Here is a 26,448-nt window from a genome sequence, read left to right as displayed (position 1 = left end):
CTACGCCCATGCTTCCTCCTTTATTCTAAGTGTTGCCCTTTGTAGAACTTAGCCAGGGGGGAAATGAGAGCAAAACTTGAATCATTTGGTGATTTCTGTCTCTACCAATGGGCACCAACCAGCGCTGGAACTTGCAGATACAGGCTACATATACACTACACTTTTGAAGCACATTTGCAGGGGTTGAACTCCATGACCCCCGTGGTCCCTTCCAGATCTACAGTTCTATGATTCAAATGCTCAAATCTCAACTTAAAGTATCCATGACATTCTTCTCCTCAAAGAATTCTGGGCCCTGGAATTTACCCCCACAGAGTTACATTTCCCAGCAACCCTTGACAGCTTTCAATGCCCAGAATTCTTTGAAGCAAAGAAGGTGCTTTCAACATGCTTTAAAGGTATAGTCATGACTTCATGGAAAAGGAAGCGTTGAGCAAGATCAGGTCAGGATAGGGCACCTTAGCTTTTGTCCTTTGCCTAAAGTATAACGGGTTGCCGGTAATCATTCCCCAGCTCTAGGCTGCCATCTGCAGGACATACCTACTTTACAAGGGAATTATAGATTTTACTGTGCTGAGTCTGGTTGCATCTCCAAGGAAATCTCTTTCAGGGCTTTTGAAAAGAACATAAGAGCCTGCTGGATGAGGCCAACAGCCCATCTGGTCCAGTATCCTGTTCTCACAGTGGCCAACCGGATACCTGTGGGAAACCAGTAAGCAGGATTTGAGAAGAAGAAGATGAAGATGAAGATGAAGATGAAGATGAAGATGAAGAAGAATTTATTACTTATACCCTGCACATCTTCCCAGGCCTCCCCAGCCACTCTGGGCGGCTCCCAACAGAATATTAAAACACAATAAAACATCAAACATTAAAAACTTCCCAAAGCAGGGCTGCCTTCAGACGTTTTCTAAAAGTCAGGTAGTTGTTTATTTCTTTGACACCTGATGGGAGGGCCTTCCACAGGGTGGGTGCCATTTGTTGGGATACTGCCAGGGAGACAAAGGCCATCATGCCCCCACGTCGATTCTGGACGATCTATTGATCTCCCGTAGATACAGTATCAGTCAATTAGTGACATGAGCCTCAGAAATAGCTTGCCACATTCCAGGGCTCGTGCACGCTCTATCAGCAGAGTTCGCACAACAAAATGCACTCAGGAGAGCATTATTTACAACTTTATTCAGCGTTGGTCAGAACAAAGAAAAAACATGACTGCCTGCTTCGATGTCCAGGCACAGAGAGAGAACAAAAGCTATTCACAAACAGAAACTTCCTGTGAACAGGAAATACGCAGGCTGAGACACAACAACCTGCTCCCTTTTTAAGGTGGAACGGAAATATCCTAACATCCTCCCCCTTTCTGTGTAACCTGTAGTACCTGTGGTTCAACCCAATTGCAACCTCTGTACGTAAACCTTAAGTTGTTCTCTGTTAACAACCTTAGACAACAGATCAGCAGGAATTTCATTACCTGCCATGTAGGACACCTGAATGAGTCCTTTCTGAATACACTCTCTTGCACGATGTAGCTTAAATCTGCAAGTACTTGGTTCTTTGCTTGCAACTCTCTGAGTTCAGCAAAGCCAAACAGGATCTATTGTCTTGATACACTTGTATAGGACATTTCACAGAAACTCTGAAGTCCTTAAACAGTTGCATCAACCATTCACAATCCATGAGTGAAAATGACAGAGCACTGAGTTCTGCTTCACAGGAACTTAGGCTTACTGTCGTCTGCTTCCTGCACAGCCAGTCAAACAGACAGTGGTTGTACATGTAGCATACTCAAGAAGTGCTTGTACCATCCGTGGTGTCACTTCCAAAACTAGCATCTGCAAAGATTTCAAGACCTCCAGTCTTCTGACTGGTGAACCTCAGCCTGTAGTGCAAAGTCCCTTTCAAATAGCGGGCTATGCACTTCAGAGCTTTCCAATCCCGAACAGTATGATTGTTAGCATGTCTGCTAAGCAGGTTAGTGCTTACAGCTATGTCAGGTCTTGAACATCTAGCAATGAAATTCAGCTTGCCTAGAATGCATCTGTACAGCGTAGTGTTAGAAAACGCTTCAGCAGTACTATCCACCTGGTAACCTGTCACCATCGGTGTGTCTGCTGGGTTTGCATCAACCAAATTCAACCTGGTTAATACATCAGCAATTTTCTGTGTTTGGTGTACCAGAAAATTACCTGCTTGGTCCCTCTCCACTTGCAGAGAAAGATAGTTGGATACCTCACCAAGATCCTTCATGTCAAAGTGCTCCTTCAGTTGAGCTAGGGTGCTTTGGTACAAAGCCTGATTCTTCCAAAACATCAGAAGATCATCAACAAAACATAAACAATACAGTTTGTTTTGCCCCTCCTCCTTGACAAACACACACAAATCAGCTTTGCCCTGGTGAAAACCTAGAGAAAGCAATGTCTCAGTGAGTTTTGTGTTCCAACACCTGGCACTCTGCTTGAGACCATATAAGGATTTCCGAAGTTTACAGACCATTCCCTTCTGTATCTGCATTCCATCAGGTGGAAGCATATACAGCTCCTCCCCCAAAATCCCATACAAAAAAGCTGCATTAATGTCGTGATGGGAAACATGCAGTTTCTCCTCTGCAGCAATCTTGAGCATCAGCCAGATACTCTCATACTTGATGGTGGGTGAGTAGGTCTCGTGGTAATCCTGTCCTGGTACCTGTGAAAAACCTCTGGCAACCAATCTGGCTTTGTGTCTGACAACCTTGCCATTCTGGTCTGTCTTGGCCTTGAAGACCCATTTGCTGCCAACCAGTCTCATTCCTGGGACTACCGGTACCAGCTCCCAAGTTTGGTTCCTATTCAAGGAATCAACTTCAGCCTTCATGGCATTAAGCCAAGGCTCAGCATCTTTAGAGGTTAACTCCTGAACCTCTTTGAAGCTTGAAGGTTCCCATACCTTCTCTGAGCTACTAAGAACAGCAGTTGCCGTCTTAGCAAACTCATCAGCAAATCTCTTTGGAGGTCTGCCTTTGGTGGCCCTTTCAGATCTGTGTACTATACGCAAGTCTTCTTTACTCATCTCCTCCTTCTTAGGAGAAAAGTGACCAATGGTGAACAGTGGTTCTTCCAGTTCATTGTCAGACGCATCAGATGGTCTGACTGAGGCCTTTGCGCTCTTGTAGTCTGCTGAGTCATCACTGTCACTGACACCAGCAGCAGCGCCGCCCACTGAGCTGGAATCCGAATTCTGATCATCCTCATCCTCAGCTTCCTCTTCTACCTCAACATTATCTGTTTTTTTCACATCATCTCCATCTTCCTCTGGGTAACTCTGGAAAATTCCCACATTTTCCCCCCACTTAGGATTGTACTCAACAGTCAGTCATCCATACTCTGTGTGCACCTTTTTCATACCCCATGCACAAACCATGTGCCCCATGCTTCCCAAGCTTGTTGCTCTGTGGGGTGTGTACCCACATGTCAGAACCAAAGATTCTCATGTGCTTGACGTAAGGTTTCTTACCAAACATCTTCTCATAGGGAGTACAATCAATAGGTGATGACAGTCTCCTGTTATAGGAATAAATGAACGTGGACAAAGACTCCCCCCAAAACTTCTCAGGGAGATTGGCATCATGCAACAAGGTTTTTAGGCCTTGAAGCAAAGTTTGCTTTGCTTGCTCACAAATCTCCCATGGAGATCCAGGACTTGAGAGGCTATGCTGGATTCCCTTCTCAGTCAGGAAAGCTTCAAACTGCCAAGAAGTGAATTCAGCCTCTCGATTAGTAAACAAACAGCCAATACGTTTACTGTGAACATTTTCCAACCAAGCACAGAATGCCTTGAACCTAAGAAACACTAGCGATTTCTGCTCGAGCATAAACACATGAATGTACCTGGAAAAAGAATCAATTAGAACCATGAAGTACCTTGCTCCACCCAAAGAGGGCGCAAGTGGACCAACCAGGTCTGCGTGGACTAGCTGGTAGGGTTTGGAAGCCTGCCTGCTAGACTCCTTGCCTTTTGGAGCAACCTTCACCTTGTTCTCTGCACAAGATACACATTTCATGTGAAACTTACAGGGCTTGATGTTCAAACCCTGAACCAACTCAGGCATCTTGGCCAGTGCCTTCCAAGACATGTGTCCAAATCTTCTGTGTGCCTCGTGAATACATCCTGCATGAAGAACTTTGTTAGTTTGTGCAACACAACAAGAATCAACATTAGACACAGCAACAGCATTGTCATCATAAGTTATACAGAATAAGCCATCCATAAACTTTGCATGCAAAATGTCCTCTTTGCTTTTCCTGATGACACAGACGCTCCTCTTGAAGGAAATCTCAAAGCCACGCCCAGTCAGCTGTGGGACACTGAGCAAATTGTCTGCAGAATCTGGAACATAAAGTACATCTCTGATGGTTGTGCGCAGACTTGCCAGTCTCACAGTCCCCTCTCCTGCGATTTGCAACGTCTTTCCATCAGCCTGGTGGATCTCTCCATCTTGAGGCGTGAAGGAGATAAACAGACGCTTGTTGTTGGCAATGTGCCTTGATGCGCCAGAATCCACAACAAATCTGGCTTTGGCCTTTGGAGCAGCTTTTCCAGCAAGCAAAACCTTGTCTTCCACTGGCTTGGGCTGCTGCTTGCCCCCCTGCTCCTGGCCATCGAACTTGCCTTTAGCCTTTGGTGAAGCTGTGCCAGCAAACAAAACCTTGTTTTCCACCGGCATGGGCTTTCCACCCCCCTTCTGCTTTGGGCCATCTGCTGGCTTCTGTCTCTGTTTACTTCTGGCCTCCTGGCCTCTGCAAAGATGACCTTGGCTCTCATGGGAATCAGAGCTCTCAGCTGCCGACTCCTTGGCTCCCCCTGGAGGCTGAAATGCTGCCTGGGATGAGATCACAGTCAGTTCCCCCTGCAGCTTGCAACCGGTGCCCTCGGCATCCCTGCAATCACTCTCGATCTGGGAAACAGCCAGGACCTCCGATGCAGTCAAATTCTGGGCTGGGATGACCGGCAGATGAGCTACTTTCAAAGCATTCCACATCTGACGTGCTGACGTGTTGCCAGCCAGCGTAGCAATTTCTTCCAGAGAGACGGACAAGACAATTACGTCTATGGCCCTTGAATCTTGGGCCTTCCATCTATCTGTCAGAGGAACTGGAGGGGATTCACACACAGTATGCCACACTCCAAACTGACGAAGCAGGCTCTCACACTAGCTTGCCCAGGTCTTATAATTTTGGCCATTTAACTTAGGGCACTGAGTGCCTTCAGAGGCTTGGAAAAACTCCATTCCAGCTCTTTACTTGAGCCGTGAGTCTTTTTCACTTCAGAGACTCCTTATCTTGGCACCCATAAATCTCGAGGCCTCTGGCTTGACTCCCAGGCTAATTAGCCAGCCGGACATCAAAGTCGCTGTGCCACGGCAACAGAAAAGCCTTACTTTCGCTTTCCCCACATACCTCACAGCAGTCTGTCGCAGTCTTACTCTCCTGTAAGTGCCATGAATCTGGGCCCGAAACCTGTTGTTGGGATACTGCCAGGGAGACAAAGGCCATCATGCCCCCACGTCAATTCTGGAGGATCCATCGATCTCCTGTAGATACAGTATCAGACACGAGCCTCAGAAATAGCTTGCCACATTCCAGGGCTCGTGCACGCTCTATCAGCAGAGTTCGCACAACGAAAGATGCACCCAGGAGAGCATTATTTACAACTTTATTCAGCGTTGGTCAGAACAAAGAAAAAACATGACTGCCTGCTTTGATGTCCAGGCACAGAGAGAGAACAAAAGCTATTCACAAACAGAAACTTCCTGTGAACAGGAAATACACAGGCTGTGACACAACAACCTGCTCCCTTTTTAAGGTGGAACGGAAATATCCTAACACCATTACCAAGAAGGCCATCTGCCTAGTTCCCTATAACCTCACTTCTCCCAGTGAGGGAACTGCCAGAAGGCCCTCGGAGCTGGACCTCAGTGCCCGGGCTGAATGATGGGGGTGAAGATGCTCCTTCAGGGATACTGGGCCAAGGCCTCTCCCCTCTCCTGTGGTTTCCAGCAACTGGATTTCAGAAGCATTGCTGCCTCTGACTGTGGAGACAGAGCCTAGCCATCATGGCTAGTAGCCACCCATAGCCCTGTCCATCTTTTAAAGCAATCCAGTTTGGTAGCCATTGCTGCCTTCTGTGGAAGCAGGTTCCATAATTTTATTAATTTCTATCACATCACCCCTTCCTTGCCTTTTCTCTACAGGTGGCATCTTGACAACAGGATTTAGGAGAGAGCTTGGTCCTGGCCATATTGGCTCCACTATTAGAATGCCCTTTCTGTAGTTTGACGAAGAATAAGAATAACAAAACAAAAAATATTTGAAAATATATATCAGGCTGTTGAAATACTTGGATACTAATTCTGGATATAGGATTGCTCCAGAAGCTGTAGCTTCAGCAGTAGACCAATGAACCCTAATTTATACAGAGAGGGAATCCCCAGGTATGCCAGGCCCCCATCATCTGACTAGACACCTCACTGGTAAACTGAATGCAAGGAGAGTCAAGCTGCTCTTAAGATATTTTGCTCCACTTTGTGGGCCTGGGGCCATGGATGCCATGCATCATGTATTGCCCTGCCACTGAAATTTGTAGGTGCCCTGCCCCTTCATGGGGAATTGTGTGGGTGCTCAGGCACCTAGGGCCCAAGAGAGTTGGCACCTGGGGACTTCTGGGTTAGCGCCATTGGCAATGGCGGAATTCCTCTGATTCAGAGGAACCCGCTCTGTGAAAATCGGGTCTTGCCGCCGCGGCGAAGGTGGAGACCCTTTAAAAATCCCAGGTGGAGGAAGCCTGGGAATGTGGGATTCGGCTGACACCAGGAGCACCCCCCCTACCCACAGGGAAACCCCTTTTTGGGGGTTCCGAAGTGACGTGGGGTGAGAGGCGCAGTGTTTTGAATCGACTGCTATTTTTACGGAGTGAAGCTGCACAGCTGTTGTCGGAGAGCGCTGACTTTTTCTTGTGGACAATTGGATTTCAAACAACAACCCGTGAGTAGAACGGAAAATTGGATTTTTAAAGTATTTCTAAATTGGCACCGATCGGGGAAGGTTCAAACAGGAAGTCTGCCTCCCCTTTCTGTAAATAAACTGAAGCAAAGAACCTGTCAACTAAGGTCGTGGAGAGTTTTATGTAAAGGATCTTAATTCTACTGATTGAAATTATCATCAATTTTTCTTGGAAGCAGGGGAGCCTGCAGGAGAAGGACAAAATTTGGGATTTGAAGTGCCACTTCCCTGAACCCGGGAGTGGTCCGTGAGAGCCCGCTGATGATCATAGAATCATAGAATCATACAATCATACAATCATAGAGTTGGAAGAGACCACAAGGGCCATCGAGTCCAACCCCCTGCCAAGCAGGAAACACCATCAGAGCACTCCTGACATATGGTTGTCAAGAATAGATCAATTTGACAGCTGTCAAGTTAGCTGTCAAGATATAAAAGAAGGACTTTGTTTCTATTGTCTATCTTTGTTACAAGCTTATGTTTAAAACGAAGGAAGGACTGTTACAATTTAACGTATGGGACTTTTGGGTCTGTGCTGAAAGGAGTGAAAAGGAACTTGAATCCCTCTAGAGGGAGCTTTGGGACATTGTCTTAAGGAGCAGCTGGGAAATTGTTTTTTGACCTTGGACTGGTTAAGGATGGCGGTCGGGAAGGAAATTGAGTCTGAACTGAACAGGACATTCTTTCTCTTGGGAAAGCTGCAAGACCAGATAAATGTTTTGACTACTAATGTTATAACTTTGGAAACAAAAGTGGGCATTAGTAAAGAACTCGATAAGAATTCGGCACAGGAACCTCCTTCAACTGAACAAACCGGAAAATTTGAGAAGGTGAATCATGTTGGGATTGAAGTGAAGAAAGGGGGAGCCGTAACCCTACAGATGCAAATGGTGAACAACAATTTGAGGCCTGACATGATGGCAACAAGGAGAAGCAAATTTTCGGAGATGGAAGCCTGGCCTGGTTTGGAAAATGAAAGATGGTGAGATTACCTTATGTGGAGATCAGATGACCTTTGGATTACAAATCTGAGCCAGGTGGAGGTTGGAGTTTCGGGGGCCTTTGGATTTGAAAGGAGCGTGAAACAAGATTTGGAATATCCTATAGGCCCTATTTTTAACCATGGAAGTTTGGCAGGAAGGAATATGATTACCGTTGGGTTGGAGCTTCCCCGAGATCTGGTCTTCAATACCAAAGACTATCAAAAAGACCGGCAGAGGGGACATGAAAGAGATTTAAGAGCCTCGGATTTAAGATCTCCGGGTTGATGGCTTCACGAGATTGATGGACTTTTGCTGGGGACCGAAACCGGGGAGGGGATCTGGTGGAAGGAAATTGGGAATTTAAAGTGTATATAATATAATTAGTTTTTTGTTTTCTTAATGAGAGATGGGAAATTCGTGGAATGGAATTTTTTTTGACCTTAGGGAAACATCTTAAGAATAAGTATAGATATATAGGTTTGGATGAGAGTTAAGATTGGACAAAGTAAAAGTGGATGGTTATGTGGTGAAAGAAAGAATGGGAAATTATAGTATAATAAGATAAGATATAAGGATAAAAATAAGATGAAGGATTGGTTGGAATATTTATATGTTGGAGCCAGCCGTCACAAGTGGCACTTGTTTAGCATAAAATAAAGACACGGAAAGCCAGCTATATTTTCATAATAAGAGAGAGCAGCCCCTCTGTCTGCCCTTCTCCGATTTATTCTCCTTTGTTCTGTCCAGCCGCATGGCCGTTTGCCAATCTCATGTTACCTCATCCGGTCAAGCTTTTATTGCCCCCATTGCCATATAAGGTCATTACATTCCAATACATTGTAAAGCTCAGAGTGCTGGTCACAAGGTCCGGAGGTACCCTGCAGTATTTACAAACCTCTGCCATGGCTTTATGACTCCCACATTTATATGAATTAGAATACAAAGAGGGGAACTATAGTATGTTAAGATAAATTATTGGGATTAAAATAAAGCTGGAAGGATTTGCTGGAATATCTAATTGAATTAGAATACAAAAATGGGAGGTGTGAAGAAGTCTAGAAAATAAGTGAATGTAAGTAAGTGAGTTAAAGGTTTGACTTGTTTTTTATTTCTTTTTCTCTTTTTTAGCTTTTTTCAGTTTTTGGATGTGTATTGTTTTTCTTTTTTTCCTTTTTTTCTGTAACCTTTAAAATCTTAATAAAAATTTATTTTTAAAAAAGAGAGAGTTGGCACCTGGGGCTGCTTGTTTACCAATTATTTATGCTGTAGTACTCAAATTTATTTATTTAATATGCTTATTTGGAGTACTTGTACCCCACTTTTTATCCAAGTAGGCTCCCAGAAGGGCTGACATACAGTCCATTAAATCAAGGCTAAGTCTGTCCCCACCGATGACGCATGGTGAGGCAACCGTCTCCAAAGGCGGGATCCGGCCTCCAAAGATTGCATCACCTACTGCCATGGGGCCAACAGCAGCTGCAGTACACTCCTTGGAGGCCAATCTGCCACCTCCTTGGCAATGTCCCCGTAATGCTACGTCCACAGCAGCCAGGAATGGTGGTAGCTGCCCCCCCCCTTCTCCTGCACCTTCCCGAGGAGAGGAGGACAGTATAGATTTAGAACAGTGGTTTGCAGAAGGGCATAGTTCAGAGGCTGCAGAGGGCAGAAGCTGGGAAATGCTGGAAGGGGAACAGCAGGAAGAAGGAGAAGCACCAGGGGAGAGACAGCTGACAGACTCTGTGTCCATGGAAAGCATTCCTGACCACCCCCTTCCAAGGCTCAGATTAACCAAGGCAGGAGTGACGTTGAATATCGGAGACGTAGGTGGGTGGGATTTTACTTGGAACAACACCATTATTAGAAAGGCTGCATTCCTTCGTCATTCTCTGCAAATTATTGAATAAATTGCTTGGTAAGAACTTTTAACCTTTATCTGATTCTGGGCTGCCACCATGGGAGGGATCTGATTCCCTGAGCCAGACAACAGGAGGCACTGCTCGTCTCCTCCCATCCCCTGTTCTAGAAGTTGATCTTTATTTCCCCCCTTTTCTTCCTGGTGTAGGTCTTCTTCCCGGGGGTGGATGGGTGGAGACACACCATTTTGTGATTTGCCCCAGGTACCAGAATGTCTTAGGCCGCCCCTGAGCAAGCAAGTCCTTGCCCACGGGCTTACAATCTAAGAAAAACAAGACACACGTGGAAAAGAGGACAGGGAGTGAAATGTGGGGAGGGAATCACACTCGGGCCTCAATTCTTAAACTGTTGTTCTTACAATGACCAGCCTCCACAGTTCAGAGGTAGGAGGTGCCAGATGGAGCTGGCTTTGGGCAAAGTGGATGTGCTTACATTGCTTTCTTTGGGCATATGCCAGGATGAATGAAGAAGCAGCGTTGTCAGAATGTGTGCAAACACCTTTCCCGCTTCCCTTTCTTCCCTCTGCATAGCTCAGTCTGTTAGAGCATGGTGCTGATAATGCCAAAGTTGCAGGTTCGATTCCCGTACGGGACAGCTTTGTATTTCTGCACTGCAGGGGGTTGGGCTAGATGACCCTCAAGGTCCTTTCCGACTCTTCTACAATACTGTGATACCTAACCAGCACCTGCCACATAAAGCTATGGCCTGGGCTTGGTCTCTTATGTGCACTTGTAATGAGCGTATTTGGATGGATTAGTTTAAACTGCTTTAGTGACACCTTATCTGCTAAGGGCCCTCATATCTATGGGACCGCCTCTCCTGGTATGCCCCACAGAGAACCTCAAGGTCCATGAATAACCATAGTTTAGAGGTCCTGGGCCCTAAGGAAGTCAGACTATCTTCCCCCAGGGTCAGGGCCTTTTCAGTGATGGCTCTGACCTGGTGGAATGCTCTGTCCCATGAGACTAGGGCCCTTCAGGATTTAACCTCCTTCCGTCAGGCCTGTAAGACAGAGCTATTCTGCCTGGCCTTTAATTTGAATTCAGCCTGATCTTTTATTTCCCTTCTCTTCCTTCCCTCTCCCCTTTTATGAAGATCACCCACTCTGAGACCCCACAGCTAATTCTCCCCTTGTCCAAGTAGGACCAATTCAGCCAGCTAGCCCTGGGGAATTATCTAATGCTTATTTCCCCTAAATTGATTTTTGATTTTTGAATTTTATTGTTATTCATGTTTTTTTACTGTATTTTATGCTGCTTTTATAATTAAGTGTTTTAAATTTGTTGTTAGCTGCCCTGAGCCCGGTTTTTGAACCAGGAAGGGTGGGGTATAAATAAAAATTTTTTATTCATTATAAGCTGCCAGGAGATTCCCACCAACATTTCACAGATGGGACATTGGGTTACACTAAGCAGCAGCAGCTCACCATGAACCATGAGTAAAACAATTGTGTAGAGTTCACAGTGGGCTTGATGGATGCCTCAAAGAGAATGCTGGGAATGTTCACTTCAAAACACAACTAGAAAGCATAGGGTGGGTATCCCATTACTTGGGTTTTGTGTTACTTCACTCCCCCCCCCCCCTTCTCTTGTTCCAAACTCTTATTGTCATCCCTTTGACAGAGCTGGCAAACCTGTGGCCCTGCTGATGTTGTTTGACTCCAACACCACAGGTTGATTTAAATACTGTGATGGGAACTTTATCCCTTCCAGGTCTTGAAACCCCAAACAATAGAGAGGCCAGGAAATGCTTCCACAATTTGAATTTGGTGTCGGTTCTGTCCATGGTGGAGCCACTACAAGGATCTCTGGAAGCACGACACGCCCCGAGGTAAGCTTCATTGTGATTCACTAGGCTGTAGATGGGCATCCTTTGCCTGTGTAAAATGTGACCATGTCACTGTAAAAGGGCACGTAGCACCAACATAATGAGGCCTACTATGAAAACAGAGCCTTGGAGACACCTGCAAACTGCAAGATTAATGGGACACCTGGTCTCAGAATTGATGGGTTAATATGGTACTCAGCATAGTTTTAGTTCTCACTGTTTTTAGGCAGGTGCAGCTGACAGGGTGGGGTGAGTCCGGGCGGCTCCACAGTGCCAGTCCACTGCTCCATCCAATCCTGGCGTTCCAAAAATAGCAAAGGCTGTTTTTGACTGGAAAATCAGCAAGCAACAACTGTGGTTGGCAGAAAATTCACTAGATGTCACTGTCACACCACACAAGCACCGGGTAACTGAGAGAGAGAGAGAGAGAGAGAGAGAGAGAGAGGTTTGCCTCACTTCCCCGTTTGTGTGTTTTTATTTTTTTAAAAAAAATGTGTGTAGAGAGGTAGTGAGGTGCCTTTGGCAAGGTCAGAAAACACACATGCAAATATAAGATGCATGAACTCTCACAAAGGTCCACAGAGCTTTGCAAAACAGGGCTACAATGATAATTGCTGCTGACTGTTTGGAAGTACAGTGGTACCTCAGGTTACATATGATTCAGGTTACATACGCTTCAGGTTACAGACTCCGCTAACCCAGAAATATTACCTCAGGTTAAGAACTTTGCTTCAGGATAAGAACAGAAATCTTGCAGCGGTGGCACAGTGGCAGCAGGAGGCCCCATTAGCTAAAGTGGTGCTTCAGGTTAGGAACAATTTCAGGTTAAGAACAGATCTCCAGAACGAATTAAATACTTAACCCGAGGTACCACTGTACACAAAACCCTGTTTTGCACAGTGTGAAGCCATGAACACAGGGAGAGGAGAATAGGATTTTGCTGGTGTCCTGGCCTCTGACCTCTGTGCACTGAATGATCCTGTGCATGAAGCCTACAAGCTGTGCAGCCCTGTATATGTGGTCTTGGATCTTGTAAAAACTGGCATCCCTGAGCAGCTTATGCATATACTGTTTGTACACGCGCAACTTCTGTGTATGAAGTGGTAGTGAATGAATGCAGTTGTGGATTGGGATATTAGGTGCAATACTGTTCACCTTCCAGACATTCATTGAACGGGATTTCAGACTACGTGTAAAAGGCAAACAGCACGTGAAATCTGCAGTGTTATGGCTGCTTCTCTACACCCATTCCGGCAAGACGCTCCCATGAAAATATATCCTTACTCTGTTGCTGTAGACAGCCAATGTGGTGTAGTGGTTAGAGTGTTGGACTTAGGGGCAGGGAGACCAGGGTTCAAATCCCTGCTCCACCATGAAACTCACTGGGCGACCTTGGGCCAACCACTGCCTCTCAGCCTAGCCTACCTCACGGAGTTCTTCTGAGGATAAAATGGAGCGGAAAAGAGCCACGCAGGCCACATTAAGCTCCATGGAGGAAAGGTATATAAATGTAAGAAGCAGGCTGTGTGTCCGTACATATATGGATGCACTAGGGCAGGCTTCCTCCACCTCGGCCCTCCAGATGTTTTGAGACTACAATTCCCAGCATCCCTGGCCACTAGTCCTGCTAGCTAGGGATCATGGGAGTTGTAGGCCAAAAACATCTGGAGGGCCGAGGTGGAGGAAGCCTGCACTAGGGACTGCCATCCCTGTTCACCAACCCTGCCTACTCACCAACCACCTTCCCTCACACCTGGCCAATCCCTCTTCCCTTTATCCCACTCACCTAGCCTCTCATAGCTCACCCAAACCTCCCCTCCCCTCCCCATCCCATTCCCCCCCCCCAGTTTACCCCAACCTCCAACCCCCTTTAAAAGAGGGGGGACTTCAGAGAGTGCTTGCTCACTCACCTGTTGTTCTTTTGAAACACTGCAGTTGGCAGGGCCACCTATTGGCAGCCACACAAACTGCAGTGTGACAACAGCCTTACATTTTTTATGCGTATAGGAAGACGTGCTTATATAAATGAAAGCATTAAACTTCTATCCATTGTTTTTTTAAACACACACACAATCATTGGTATGTTCTACACTCCCATCTTAGCAGCTTTCATTATTGACCTGGGTTTTCCTCCCCAAGCTACTGAACACCTTTGACTTTGCTTGGGGATGGTTGATCAACAAAGCTGTCACAATGATGGATTCCCCTTGAATTATTGCTTAATTAGCTAAGCTGGAGGTATAAATCAAGTGCACTGCCAATTGTCTTATTCTGCACACAGGCGGCCATGCTCAGCCTGGCTCTAATGAATTATTAGCTCCTGCCACTGAGAAATTGCAATACGCAATCTCAGGTCTGTAATGGGAAAAGAAATCCAAATTCACATGTAGGGGCCAGAACCTGGAATAGCTTTACCACAGATCTTAAGTGACATGCATGTGAGCAGTGCCACTGACCTTAACTGGAATATACGACCCCTAACTATGTTACTTTCTAGCTAGCCCACCACAGAAATACAGAAATAAGAAAGGGCAAAAGCACTGTATCAACGACTGCCTCCTACAACATCTTCATTCTACTGAACTGCAGCTTGGACAGCCCAATTTATAACTGGGTCACAGGGAATGGCTCAAGTAGATAAGAACTTGGTTCTGAGCCTCTGAAACTTTAGGGAGCAGTGGAATTTGTAGAAAGGTTTTTTTCTCTGTGTGTGAACTCTTTGGCAGAAAGTGGTGGTGATTTATTATTTTTTCTACACCACTTGGGCACAAAGAAACAAAGCGAATTTCCCTGAAAACTTCCAAAGAATTTGCACACCCTTGGAAAACTAAAGAGGAGCCCCTTCCCACCTGCACATCCTCTGCCTGTAATGTGGTGTTGAATCAGAGGCGATTTTAGGGTGGCATGACCAGTGCAGTTCCACTGCCGCCATGCTGTAAAGGTAAAGGTAAAGGGACCCCTGACCATTAGGTCCAGTTGCAGATGACTCTGGGGTTGGGGCGCTCATCTCGCTCTACAGGCCGAGGGAGCCGGCGTACAGCTTCCAGGTCATGTGGCCAGCATGAATAAGCCGCTTCTGGCGAACCAGAGCAGCACACGGAAATGCCATTTACCTTTCCGCTGGAGTGGTACCTATTTATCTACTTGCACTTTGACGTGCTTTCAAACTGCTAGGTTGGCAGGAGCTGGGACCGAGCAATGGGAGCTCACCCCGTCACGGGGATTCGAACCGCCGACCTTCTGATCGGCAAGCCCTAGGCTCTGTGGTTTAGACCACAGCGCCACCCGCGTCCCACCGCCATGCTGTAGAGGACACCAAAACTACACTGTAGAATGGAGTGTGAGACACGTGTCGCACAGAGCCCAAACTCAGCCACTAAATTTGGGTTGGGGATTTCATCTTAGCTTTATACTGTGATGCTGCTGTTGCAACGTCCCAAGTCTTGCAGAGTGGGAGAGAGGCCTTGCTCAGTGTCTTCTGGGAGCACCTCTTCCTTCTCACAATTAGGAGAAAGGAGCAGCTTGTGGTACCCAGAAGCTGATTCTGAGCTCTGTTGCTACTTGAGCTTACCTTATAATCAGTTCCGGGTACCATTTAAGGACACTCAATTTCTGCACTTTGGTGCTGTCACTATTAGAGGCATGTCCACTCTGCTGGGATAAGAACATAAGCAGAGCTTGTTGCATCAGGCCAAAGGCCCATCTAGCACCCTGTTCTCACAGTGGCCACCCAGGTGTGTATGGGAAGCCCACAAGCAGCACCTGAGTGCAACAGCACTCGCCCCACCAGCAAATCCCTGGAACTGGATAAGGTTTAAGGCGCGAGAGTGCCTTGATCTAACAGGGTTGGAGACAGAGGGATGTACCACATCGTCATGCATGTTTTCAGTCTCCACTTTGTGACCCATAACAGCCCACCTGTTTCCTTTCGCAGCAAAAGAGGGAGCAGAGGGATGTGCAGCCAAAGCCCCAAAATCACAAACTGAGTTGTTAAATGTTGGAACCAGGTGAATCTCCGCAAATGTCTATGCATTGCTGCTTTAATGGAATTTTAATGAAATGCTATAGAATTTTCTGTTTATTTGCTTTCAAAGTAAGCTCGCCATGGATTATTGAGTGCAAATTACACAGGCAGCCTGTGGAACTGCATTCTGCACCGATTAGCTGGTATGCAATGCAGCAGGTTATGAAGTATTAAAAAATCAACCACCTCTTACTGTATGCATGCATGTGCAGGTGCACACAAACACACACACACCTTTAAACTAAAGGGTTCCCAGAGCAGCCTACAGATCAATATAAAAAGGAGAGAGAACCTCTGCCCCCAGGCTTACAATCTTAAAGACATGACACACAAGCAACAAAGGAATGGGGAGGGCAGAGAAGAGGAAAACAAGAAAATTGACTCTTGAAGCTATGCAGTAGGAGCGTAACTCCTAATGGGATGAAAACGGCTTCAGGGTGTGGAGCAGGGTGGCAGCGAGGCGAAGGCTTCCTGGGCACATCCCAAAGAGCACCTGATTGGCTTTGCCAGAGTACCCACAATGCCCTGAGCTTGAAGCCACCCTGCCCCATCCCAGTAAAGAGCAGGAAAACTACCAGAGATGGAAGGAAAGAGAAGTGCCAACAAGAGAAGAATGGCAGACAAAACTGATGGGAGTATGCAGAGATGGCGAAACTGGCAGGGAAGATCAGAAACCAGGAAGATCAAGTATTTTCAAAAGACTGGAGTAAATTCCTAATTTATTGAAAAGACCACTGTAAACAGTTAAAATCATTGGCAGGATGTAATGACATTTGTAATGTGGAATTAATTATGGTAACAATAGATATATAACAGATCGATTATGGTAAAAGATGCAGAAATTTTTATTTTAAATATGGAACCCATGGAGGGAGGGAAGGAGGTCCGAAGGTTCGAAAGAACCTTTTATTTTAATGTTTGAAATGGTTAAAGTTAAAATGTATAAAACCAATAGAAAAACTTTATTTTAAAAAAGAGCAGGAAAACTACATCCCTCATCAGCTGGTTGATTCCAGCAGTTTAACCGCTGCAGTACATTTGGATGTGCTCCATAGTTTCAAGAGTGGCTACTCCCTCTGCTACTCCGCCATCGTAGAGAGGCTGCAATGACAACACGGCCACTTCACTTGTCATTCTTCATTTGTCATTCTTCACACCTCTTCAGCTTGAAAAAGAAAAAGAAAAAGAACAGCATATAAACACCTGAAGTGTACACAAGAGTCCCTCCTGATTTTCATTCTCAATGAAAGGATCAGGCCGCATTATGGAGAGGGTTCATTAACAGTGGGTAGCACAATCCCAGGCATGTTTTGTTTGGAAATATATGTATTCCATTTCGTTCAGTAGCACTTATTCCTGGGTAAGTGTGCACAGGGTGGCAACTTGAATCAAGTAGCACTGCTGAGTAGGGATCTCGGAGGAATCCGTTGAGAATGGCCTATGCAGCAGATTTCCTTCCATCCACCCATTTGACTCCCATCATAGACTAGAATCTTGCTATGAATGCTCTTCACCTTAATTGTCTACAACAATGGCAACTTATTTACATGTGCATATTCTACGTGACTCGCCCTCGCTCCAAGTGTACTGGGATGGCACCTTGTCCGGAAAGGGGAAATGATGGCAACAACCCTGGCCTCTGATCTGGGGCTTCCATCAAAGGGGTAAGAACATAACGGGTCTCCATATTAAGTGAGCTTCTTGTTGGTGGAGGATGTGGTGAAGGTGGCGATTTATATTTTCAGCAACTTGTAGCATGCATTTCGAACAGCCAACCAAAGAAAGTGAGCAGGGGCATCAGGAAATGCACTTTCCATGCTAGGACTTCTTATTTAACAGACTGAATTCTGCAAAAAGTGTACTTCCCCAATACACTGTTTGATATTAAAGCCTTTGAGAAAGAGGTTTTGGAAGGGAAACTTTATATATAACAGCATTTGTTTAAATGCTTACCAGCATTTATAGAGCATTGTCACTTGCTTAGCAGTACATTGTCATCGTCATCCACTAGGAGAAAGGGAAGGACACAAGAGAGGGGGAAATCAATGCATTTATAAATTCACAGTAAAATGTAGCAAGAAAAATAGGGCTGCATAAAATGTCAGCATATTTTTATTCTAAAGCAGAAATTGATTTTTCAAAAGTGGTGGTGGAAACGGTTCCCCTCAGTCCTGTTATTTGTGAGACCATTTCCCTCTTCGGTCTTACTTTTCTGCCATTATCTGATTTCCCCCCCTCATAACTGCTGACTTGATTTCCTGTAATAATTCTAGACGACCACATCTCGCACCAACAGTGCTTCAAGCTCTGTTGATTAAAGGCAATATTGTATTTCCCTCTGTTAAGAGACACTAATTGCTGCTCAAGCAGGTCTATCAAAAACAGGCATTAAGAAATTATAGGTAGCAATACCAAATGGAGACCACTCTCTAGTATTATGCAGCTAGCAGGGGACCTTTTTTTGGACAAGGTTCCTGAAATGGTGGCAGCAATAGACGATGAGCTGTCACATGTTGCATTTTAACTTTGTGGACAAATTCACATGTATTGTCAAATATCACACAGCAGGGATGGGGAACCTGTGGATCTCTAGGGTTTCTTCTTCTCCCCTCCCCCTCTTCCACCATGTACACCTCACAAATCATCTGTAGGATCAGGAGAACCCCCAGAATGGGGGTGGGGGGAGAGTGTTTTCTCTGGCAAGCAGAAATGCATGTACTGGGGAAACCATCTTCTTTGTACTACATTACATTTCACCAATGGTGTGGCTGTGACCTTACTCTTGTTTAATTCCCGTTGAAACGCATCCATTGTCAACGTTTCAGTCTTATGAGTATTGCTTTTACATGGCCATGAAACTCAGACTCTGTACACAGTTGCTCTGGATGCTCATTTTGTTGCATTAAAAAAATTCAATGAAAATTAAAAGGTTTTTTTAAAAAAATGACTAGTCCCGTGGACTGCAAGAAGATCAAACCGATCCCTTCTTAAGGAAATCAGCCCTGGGTGCTCACTGGAAGGACAGATCGTGAAGCTGAGGCTCCAATACTTTGGCCACCTCATGGGAAGAGAAGACTCCCTGGAAAAGACCAGGGCGATGTTGGGAAAGATGGAGGGCACAAGGAGAAGGGGACGACAGAGGACGAGATGGTTCGATAGTGTTCTTGAAGCTACCAGCATGAGTTTGACCAAACTGCGGGAGGCAGTGGAAGACAGGAGTGCCTAGCGTGCTCTGGTCCATGGGGTCACGAAGAGTCGGACACGACTAAACGACTAAACAACAACAATTTTGTGATTGAGGGGAACCAAAGTGCTTCTTAACACCCTTGAGGTTAATTGCAGGAAATAAATCTCTGCCAAGGTTAAGAGGGCATTTAGGGGCAACGTGAATCTCTGCAGGTATACAGCACATACCAAACGTTACATGTGAAGCAGGTAGTTGCACACAGGAACCCATTTTCCCAAGTAACAGCCCAACTGTAGTTCAGTAAATGGTGCATTTCTTAAGTAATGAAAGTAGATTGAATCAGGTGGCATAGAGACTGCTGAGCCAGCGCCCAACGTTAGTTCAATAGCCTGTGACTTTCCTGAGGCTGTCATTGAAACCTTAATGATGCACATTTTCCCCTCCTTGCCACGCTTGAGATGGTTTTCCTCCACACTCAAAATAGTCACGTCTAGCACTGTAATCACATGCGCTTGTGGACTGGACCGGCTGCTACAGGGGAGGCTAGAAGTTGGCTATACCAGGTCAGTGAGCTGGTTACAGTAATTACAGTAATGGCAATGTGATTAGCATCGGTGCTGAGGAGAAGAGCTTTAACGTAAAACAAATAAATGAACAAAAGGAAGTTAACAGACTTAAATAAGCTTAATAATCAGACTATGCATACACAAAAACTAGTATCTGTGCTGCCCATAAATGTGTTAATACAATTTTATTATATAAAAATTGAGCTGAACCTTATAGTAAAAAAGATGGGAAGAAACAAAAATCCAGAATATAAAAACTCTGTAATGCAATAACTAAAACAGATAAGTCTATAAACAAAACCTATGTCAAAATAATATTTCCACCACATATAAAGAACCATAGAATAATCTGGATCTAAATAAACAGTGTGTGATTTATGATTCTTCAGCGCTATTCTTTAGACAGCTAAAATGTCAGTAGACGGTGTTCTAAATGGATTAACACATCTATTTAAGTCTGTTGGACGTGACCTTTTCAGTTTTATTTTGCTGTTTAATGAGCCAGACCTTCTTTCTGATTGTTAAGCTGAGGTTTAAGCCTCCCCTCCCCAGCTGTGAGAGCAGGGCAGTGCTGAGGTTGGAGTTGTGTGAATATCCTGGCAGAGCCAATCCAGTGCTGAGGTTGGTGCATCCACACAACCTCAACTCGTTTCCACCCTGACCCATTCTAGCCCCATCCAGTGGCTGGTGTTGGAAGGTAAACTCTGCCCCACCACACTGGCCACCGTTAGTCAAAGATTTGGGGGCTTTTGTTTGTTTATTGACAGTGAATTGCATTGACATGTCTTTGTAGAACATCTTTGGTGGCTTGTAAGATGCAACATTCACACTGAAAACGCAATTTTCTCCCTCAATGCTGAATTCACCAGATATGGTGATTTTTTATTTATTTTAAATCTTTCTTCTTCTACTTCTACTTCTACTTCTACTTCTTTTATTATTTTAGTATTTGTACCCAGCCCATGTGGCTGGGTTTCCCCAGCCACTCTGGGTGGCTTCCAACAGAGATTAAAAATACATTAAATCTCTCTCATTTGTTCCTTAAAGTATAAACGTACAGAGATATCTAGAGGTATTACTTTGGAGTGAGAATTCCACTCTTGAGCAACCTCATCAAAGCATCATGTTCTGCATTTGAAAAACCTCAATCCTGAAGTATTAAGTACCGAAGAGAGAATAAAAATCTGTTGCTAAGCCCCCTTTTGCCTTCCTTTAATGGACTTGCTGATATGAATAGTTCTTTCTAAATTGGCAAATCCTGAAATGTGAATCCATACCTCCAGACACAATGAAATATGCATTCAAAATCTGCTATGAATGCCTATTCCAGTTTAAGTTTTGTGTTTCATGCTCTCTTTTTTTCTCTCCCCCCCCTTTTTTTTAATAAACCTGTTTCAATCTCATTTGAGAAGGAAAGGCATTTGGTTTCCAAGGATAAAAACAACCTACTACGAACAATAACGGAAAAGAGGAAAATGGAATTAAGCACCACTTGCCTGATCTTCAGTGAAATAGATTCCTCTCCCATCTGCAGATAAATTGCGAAATGCCTCTAGAGAGAACAAAACAAAACTTCAATTTGCAAGAAAATAGAATAGTTTGTAAAACTATATGGGGAAAAAGTGGTAGCTTCTAGCATATATAAAACCACAATAAAACATTTAAAAAACTTGCCTATCTAGGGCTGCCTCTTGGTTATGCAGTTGCATAACTCCATACCCTCCAACATTTCTCCAATGAAAACAGGGGTGTCCTAAGGAAAAGTGGGAAATTCCGGGATCAAATCAGAAACTGGGACGGCTTCTGTAAAACCGGGACTGTCTCTGGAAAATAGGGACACTTGGAGAGTCTGTTATTGTGGGAGCCTTTTTTTCAGCTACACCATATGGTGAGTGCTTATTTTGCTTAATGGTTAATCCAGCCCTGTCTTTCACAGACATTCTTTCTCTCTTTCTCATTTAGGTGGGCCCGCTGTGCTGTGGAGGCTCCCGTCATGCCTGCCTCCACCATCTGTCTCTTCAGGTACTTGCTTTTTGTGGGGAGAGGGGGAGCGGCTGGCTGTAGGGCCCTGGAGTTGGGCCCTGGACTCCGACCCTAATGGAGCCACAGGTGTGTTCAGGCACCACCGAAATGAACAGAAACCGCTGTTTCTCAGAGACATTGGCCAAGTTCATGCATGATGCTAAATCATAGTTTAGTGGCAAATGAGTCTTGGCAAGCCATGAAAGCATAAGAAGAGCCTACTGAATTGCACATCTAGTCCAGCATTTTGCTCCTGCAGTGGCAGCCAGAAGCCCATGAGAAGCCTACAATCAGGACCCAGAGTGCACCAGCACTTTCACTACCCAGAACTGGGATTCATACCAGCATTGGGCTTGTGTGTGTCCCCTCCCCCTTTCTCAAGTTCACCCACGAGGAGGAGAATGGAAACATTCACCTGGTTTTTTTTTTTTAAAAAAAGCAGAGTTTGCTGTTATGTCCAAACCAGGATGTGTCATTAGTTTAAATTATGGCTTATTGAAGAAAGCTAGGATCCGAAACCATGGCTTGATTTTGATTTTGTTTCAATAAATCATCATTTAAACCGATGTCTGAACCGGGCCACTGTGTCAAAGGAGATAGACAAATGCGCGTGTTGTGCAAAGTACCCAGTATCTCAAAAAAACAAAACAAAGCACTGCTGTGTATGAATGCCACATGCTCTCTTTGCTAGCGTTTTGTGTAAAGTAATGTCCACTTATGCGTGCTGCAGAAATAAATTCTGCTTGCAACATCCTTTGTGAGAAAGGGGGTGGGGAGCATAGAAAAAGGAGCAGCTGGCCTTGTTTGTGGCTTTCTAATAGTCACAGTGAGCTAGAAGGCGATACGGAAGATGGACTAAAAAAAGGACATTCAGCCTTTGCAGGAATATAGTAAGCATCCTTTTCCTGCCTCTAGCTAAACTGCAGGCTTAGGAGACCTAGTATTCTCAGAGAAAACGGTACATTAATGTTATGGTCTTAACTGCGATTTAATCTCCACCTCCATTTTACAGCAAGTTATCAAGGGGGAGACACTTTTGATTTAGGTGTTATTACAGTGGATTTCCAGGGAACATGAATAATGGTCTAACAAGCCTCTTAATTTATTTATTTAACTATCTGTCATCAATTCGTATTATCGATGTGCTGCCCTTTATTTCCATTTATCAGTAATCATCTCCTGAGTAAATCCCACTGGCAGCGCTTTCAGGTGTTTGAAGAAATGCATAATATGTTTTTAAACTTTCAGTAAAATAAAAATAGAAAGATTATCGGTGGATTTCCCCCCAACTCCAACCCCCCACAGGTTCTTATACTTGGACTTGTGATTTCTCTTCCAATAACTTTTTTTAAAATAATATTTATTACTTTTAAACCTTACAAACCTTAAATCCCAAAATTTGAGATATTAAATATTGGAAAATTATATTATATGAATTAAATTAAGTTAATAATTTGCTGGTAAAATCTATGTTTAGAAAGCAGGAACCAGAGATGTGAGGAAGTCCAAAGTGGAGAATGAAATGTGGATAATGGAAAATATTTTGTTATTATGTATGTTTTTTTATTGGTTATACAAAAATTTAATAAATATTATTATTAAAAAAAAATAAACCTTACAAACAAGAAGAAAAAGAAAAGGAGAAAAAAAGAAGAAAAAACAATACAATACAATATATAGACAATACACCACACAACATTAACGCATTAAACTAAACAAAACAGAACAAAAACAATTTAAAAACATACATCATACCATTTCAATGCCTTATCTTTCATTCCCTTGTTTCATCAACTTCCTCTCACCTCCCTTTTTGTATTCCACTTCTATTAATTGTTTCAGCAAATCCTTTCCATCTGTCATATAAATATCAACTTATTTTAACTTTATTTTCCATTAATACTATAATACTTCTTTATGCTTAACTCCTTATAACACTTCTACTAAGGCCATATAATTTAATTCCAACATTTTTCAAACACTCATTAATTTTACCATATTTCTATAAATAAACTTTAAACTTTTTCCAATCTTCTTCCACCGTCTCTTCTCCCTGGTCTTTTGGTCTGCCAGTCATTTCCGTCAATTCCATATGGTGCTCTTTTGTCCGAGGCTCTTAACTCTTTTCCAGGTCCCTTCTGCAAGTCTTCTTCACATTTTTACATACACTTTACTTTGTCTTCTGCTGATCTTGTTCTTAATTTCCTTTCTTTGATGCTGAAGAGTAGGTCTCGAGGGAGCTCCAACCTAACAATGTTTTTATTCCTTCTCGACATGTCATCCACATCTCCGTGGTTAAAACTAAAATCCAAAAGATATTTCAGGACGTGTTTCAAAGTCCCTCCAAATCTGCAGGTCCCCACAACTCCAATTTCCTCCTGACCCAGGTCCAGATCCCAAAGGTCAGTAAATCCCTGCATGAGGTGATCTATCCAACTTTCCTTCTCCAGTCCAAGCAGGGTTCCAATCTGACTTTCTCTGAATTCAATCATAGAGGGCAACAACTTGTAATCATCAAGTTGCCTCTGTAAGGCTGGGGCTCTCTCCCTCTCCACTTGTATTACTTTAGGTTCAACAACCACAACTTTCTCCCTCGCTTTCTCCACCATTTGGCATGTCAAAGTAGATTCCTGTATCGGTTCCTGAATAGTTTCTGTGTAGATGTTCACTTTTTGTCCCAAATTAGTTGCTTTTTGTCCCAAAATATCAATTTTAATATTCATCACGTTCATCTTTTTATGGAGCTGTTCCAATGACTCACTTATCTTGCATAGTGCAATCACTAAGGCTTTTTCTGTCGACATTCTCAAGCAATCCAAGGTCAATCTCACGGTTTTCTCTTGCAGCTGGAGATTCCACCAGCCCAACTCTTATAACAATTTCAAAGGCTCCCTCTAGAGGGAAACGATTTCTGTTTGTATCAATCCTTTTAAGCACAGTTCAAGCAGTAAAATTAGTTTCAATTTTCAGCTACTTTTACTCCTTTTTAAACGCAGGAGACAATGAAACAATGTATTTCTCTTATTTAACTAACTGTCACAGTCAATGAACTTTCCCAAAAATGTCAGTCTTACTAGCAGTCCATTTCCAGGTTCAGAGCGGTGGTGATCCAACTTTCTTCACTCTCTTCTGCAGGCTTACGCAATCCAAAATTTCCCCCCTCTTCTCCTGTCTCCAAGGGGGGTTTAATGATTTTAGCCATTGGAAGTTTAATCCTTTACATAGGACTTTCCAAGACTTTAGCTTGCAAATTCTTTGCTTCAATCTATTTACAAAAGGGGGACTTCCCGTTTCAGTGCCAAATTAAGACGTTTAAAAATCCAATTTTCCGTTCTACTCACGGGTAGTTGTTTAGAATCAAATTGTCCACAGGAAAAAGTCAGCGCTCTCCGGCAACAGCAATGCGGCTTCACTCCATGAAAGAAGCAGTCAATTCGAAGCACCGCGCCGCTCACCCCACATTGCTCCAGATACCCAAAATCGGGTCTCCCCGCGAGTAGGGGAGGCGCAAAAGGTGCCAGCCGAATCCCACATTCACAGGCTTCTCCTGCCTGTGATTTTTAGTGGGTCTCCGCCTTCGCCGTGGCAGCCAGACCCTAAATTCCACGGAGCCAGTTCCTCCCGATCAGAGGAACTCCGCCATTGCCGGAGGCGCTAACCCGGAAGTCTCTCTTCCAATAAACTTTTAAAGAAGTTATGTTTTATTCCTCCACCGACAATGCAAGATGCTTTTATCAAACGTGTATAATTTAAGTTGGGATTGTATTAAATTTTAGCATCTTCTATCTTGGAAATGTCCTGTGTCCTGGCAGGGAAGGGGAAATCTCCCAGGGTGAGAGGCTGAGGGAAGAGGCAAATGTTCCCAGGTGAGAGTTGAGAGGGTGCATCTTTCTCTGTATGGGATAAAAGTTAGGCTATATCTGTAAGAGAGGACCCTGTACTCTTCTAGCACTTTTCTTTTCTTCTTTTCTCTTTTCTACTGTTTTTTGCTTAGAATCGAGGGGGGGGTTAATTGCAATGTGAAAAGTTTTAATAAAACTTTTTAAAAGAAAATGAACAGTGTCCTGCAGTTTGATTTCTTATTTTTAAATGTTTCTGCCAATCAAGCTTGGAGATTTTTCTCATTGGATTTCCAGAGGTATCTGGTAAAATCCAGTCAACGGCAAAGATCACTCACACAGCTTGAGCATTTGCTTTGCTCCTGCATGTTCCCTTTCCAGAGAGACAAGCCGCTTTCCAGGCAGTGGCTTGTTTCTTTAGCAATATGCAAATTGTCCATGTGAATTTCCCTAGGCACCTTCCAACCTCACACTTCAGACTAAGAGAACCTTTTAATATAGGTCTTCGTGCAGCTTTCATATGTCTTCATGTCACCATCTCCCCTTATTTTGCCTCTTTATTGGAAGAGAAGGAAGGGAAGGGAAGTTTGGTGTTTGGTAATTGCAAACCAGCTAAGAAGCTCCAGGTGTATAAGAAGGCATACATGATACTTCCTTTATTTGAAATTGTTGGCATATGACAGATGCGCTTTTCAGATGTGCATTCATTTGTGCTGTGTCCCTTTGAACTGGATGTGCAATCAAATGCACATCTCATCAACATCCTTACACAAATGTCACACTTAACATATTGTTTATGCATGCCTAGAGCTGGGTCAAAGCTAGAAAACAAATGTGTGAAGGTTACTCTCTGCATTGGATGTTTCCATCCTTGGATTTATTCCTACTTTAAAAATAAATAAAATAATAGAAATAGCTGATTTGAAGTCAGACATTCAGGTGCTTTGCCTATCTATTGCAGGCAGGCAGGCAGGCAGGCAAACCAACACACCGTGAGGCAGTTCCTCAAAACACACACACGTTCACACAAATAATAAGAGCTTATA

The 26,448-nt window shown here is 44.0% G+C and overlaps 1 protein-coding gene and 1 long non-coding RNA gene across 3 annotated transcripts in view; one reads left to right on the top strand and one right to left on the bottom strand.

The window, feature by feature from the left end:
• Positions 1 to 352: 352 nt before the first annotated feature.
• On the top strand, positions 353 to 16,575 carry LOC307212281. The gene is made up of 3 exons (XR_013836935.1): positions 353 to 398; positions 11,650 to 11,767; positions 15,699 to 16,575. It is a non-coding gene; the product is annotated as an uncharacterized lncRNA (long non-coding RNA).
• Positions 16,576 to 16,731: 156 nt separating this feature from the next.
• CAPN13 (calpain 13) overlaps positions 16,732 to 26,448 on the bottom strand; it is an 81,509-nt gene continuing 71,792 nt past the window's right edge. For both annotated transcript variants that reach the window (XM_079969238.1, XM_079969239.1), the window contains 3 exons: positions 21,038 to 21,093; positions 17,742 to 17,795; positions 16,732 to 16,953 (listed from right to left, as the gene is read on the bottom strand). In XM_079969238.1, the coding sequence (XP_079825364.1) occupies positions 17,769 to 17,795; positions 21,038 to 21,093 (83 nt within the window). In that variant the 3' untranslated portion in view covers positions 16,732 to 16,953; positions 17,742 to 17,768. The remainder of the gene's footprint in view (positions 16,954 to 17,741; positions 17,796 to 21,037; positions 21,094 to 26,448) is intronic.

This window comes from Podarcis cretensis (assembly GCF_951804945.1).
Source record: "Podarcis cretensis genome assembly, chromosome: 3".
Lineage (NCBI taxonomy): Eukaryota > Metazoa > Chordata > Lepidosauria > Squamata > Lacertidae > Podarcis > Podarcis cretensis.
The sequence above is the reverse complement of the archived record's forward strand: the minus strand, read 5'-3'. Positions and strand labels throughout refer to the sequence as shown.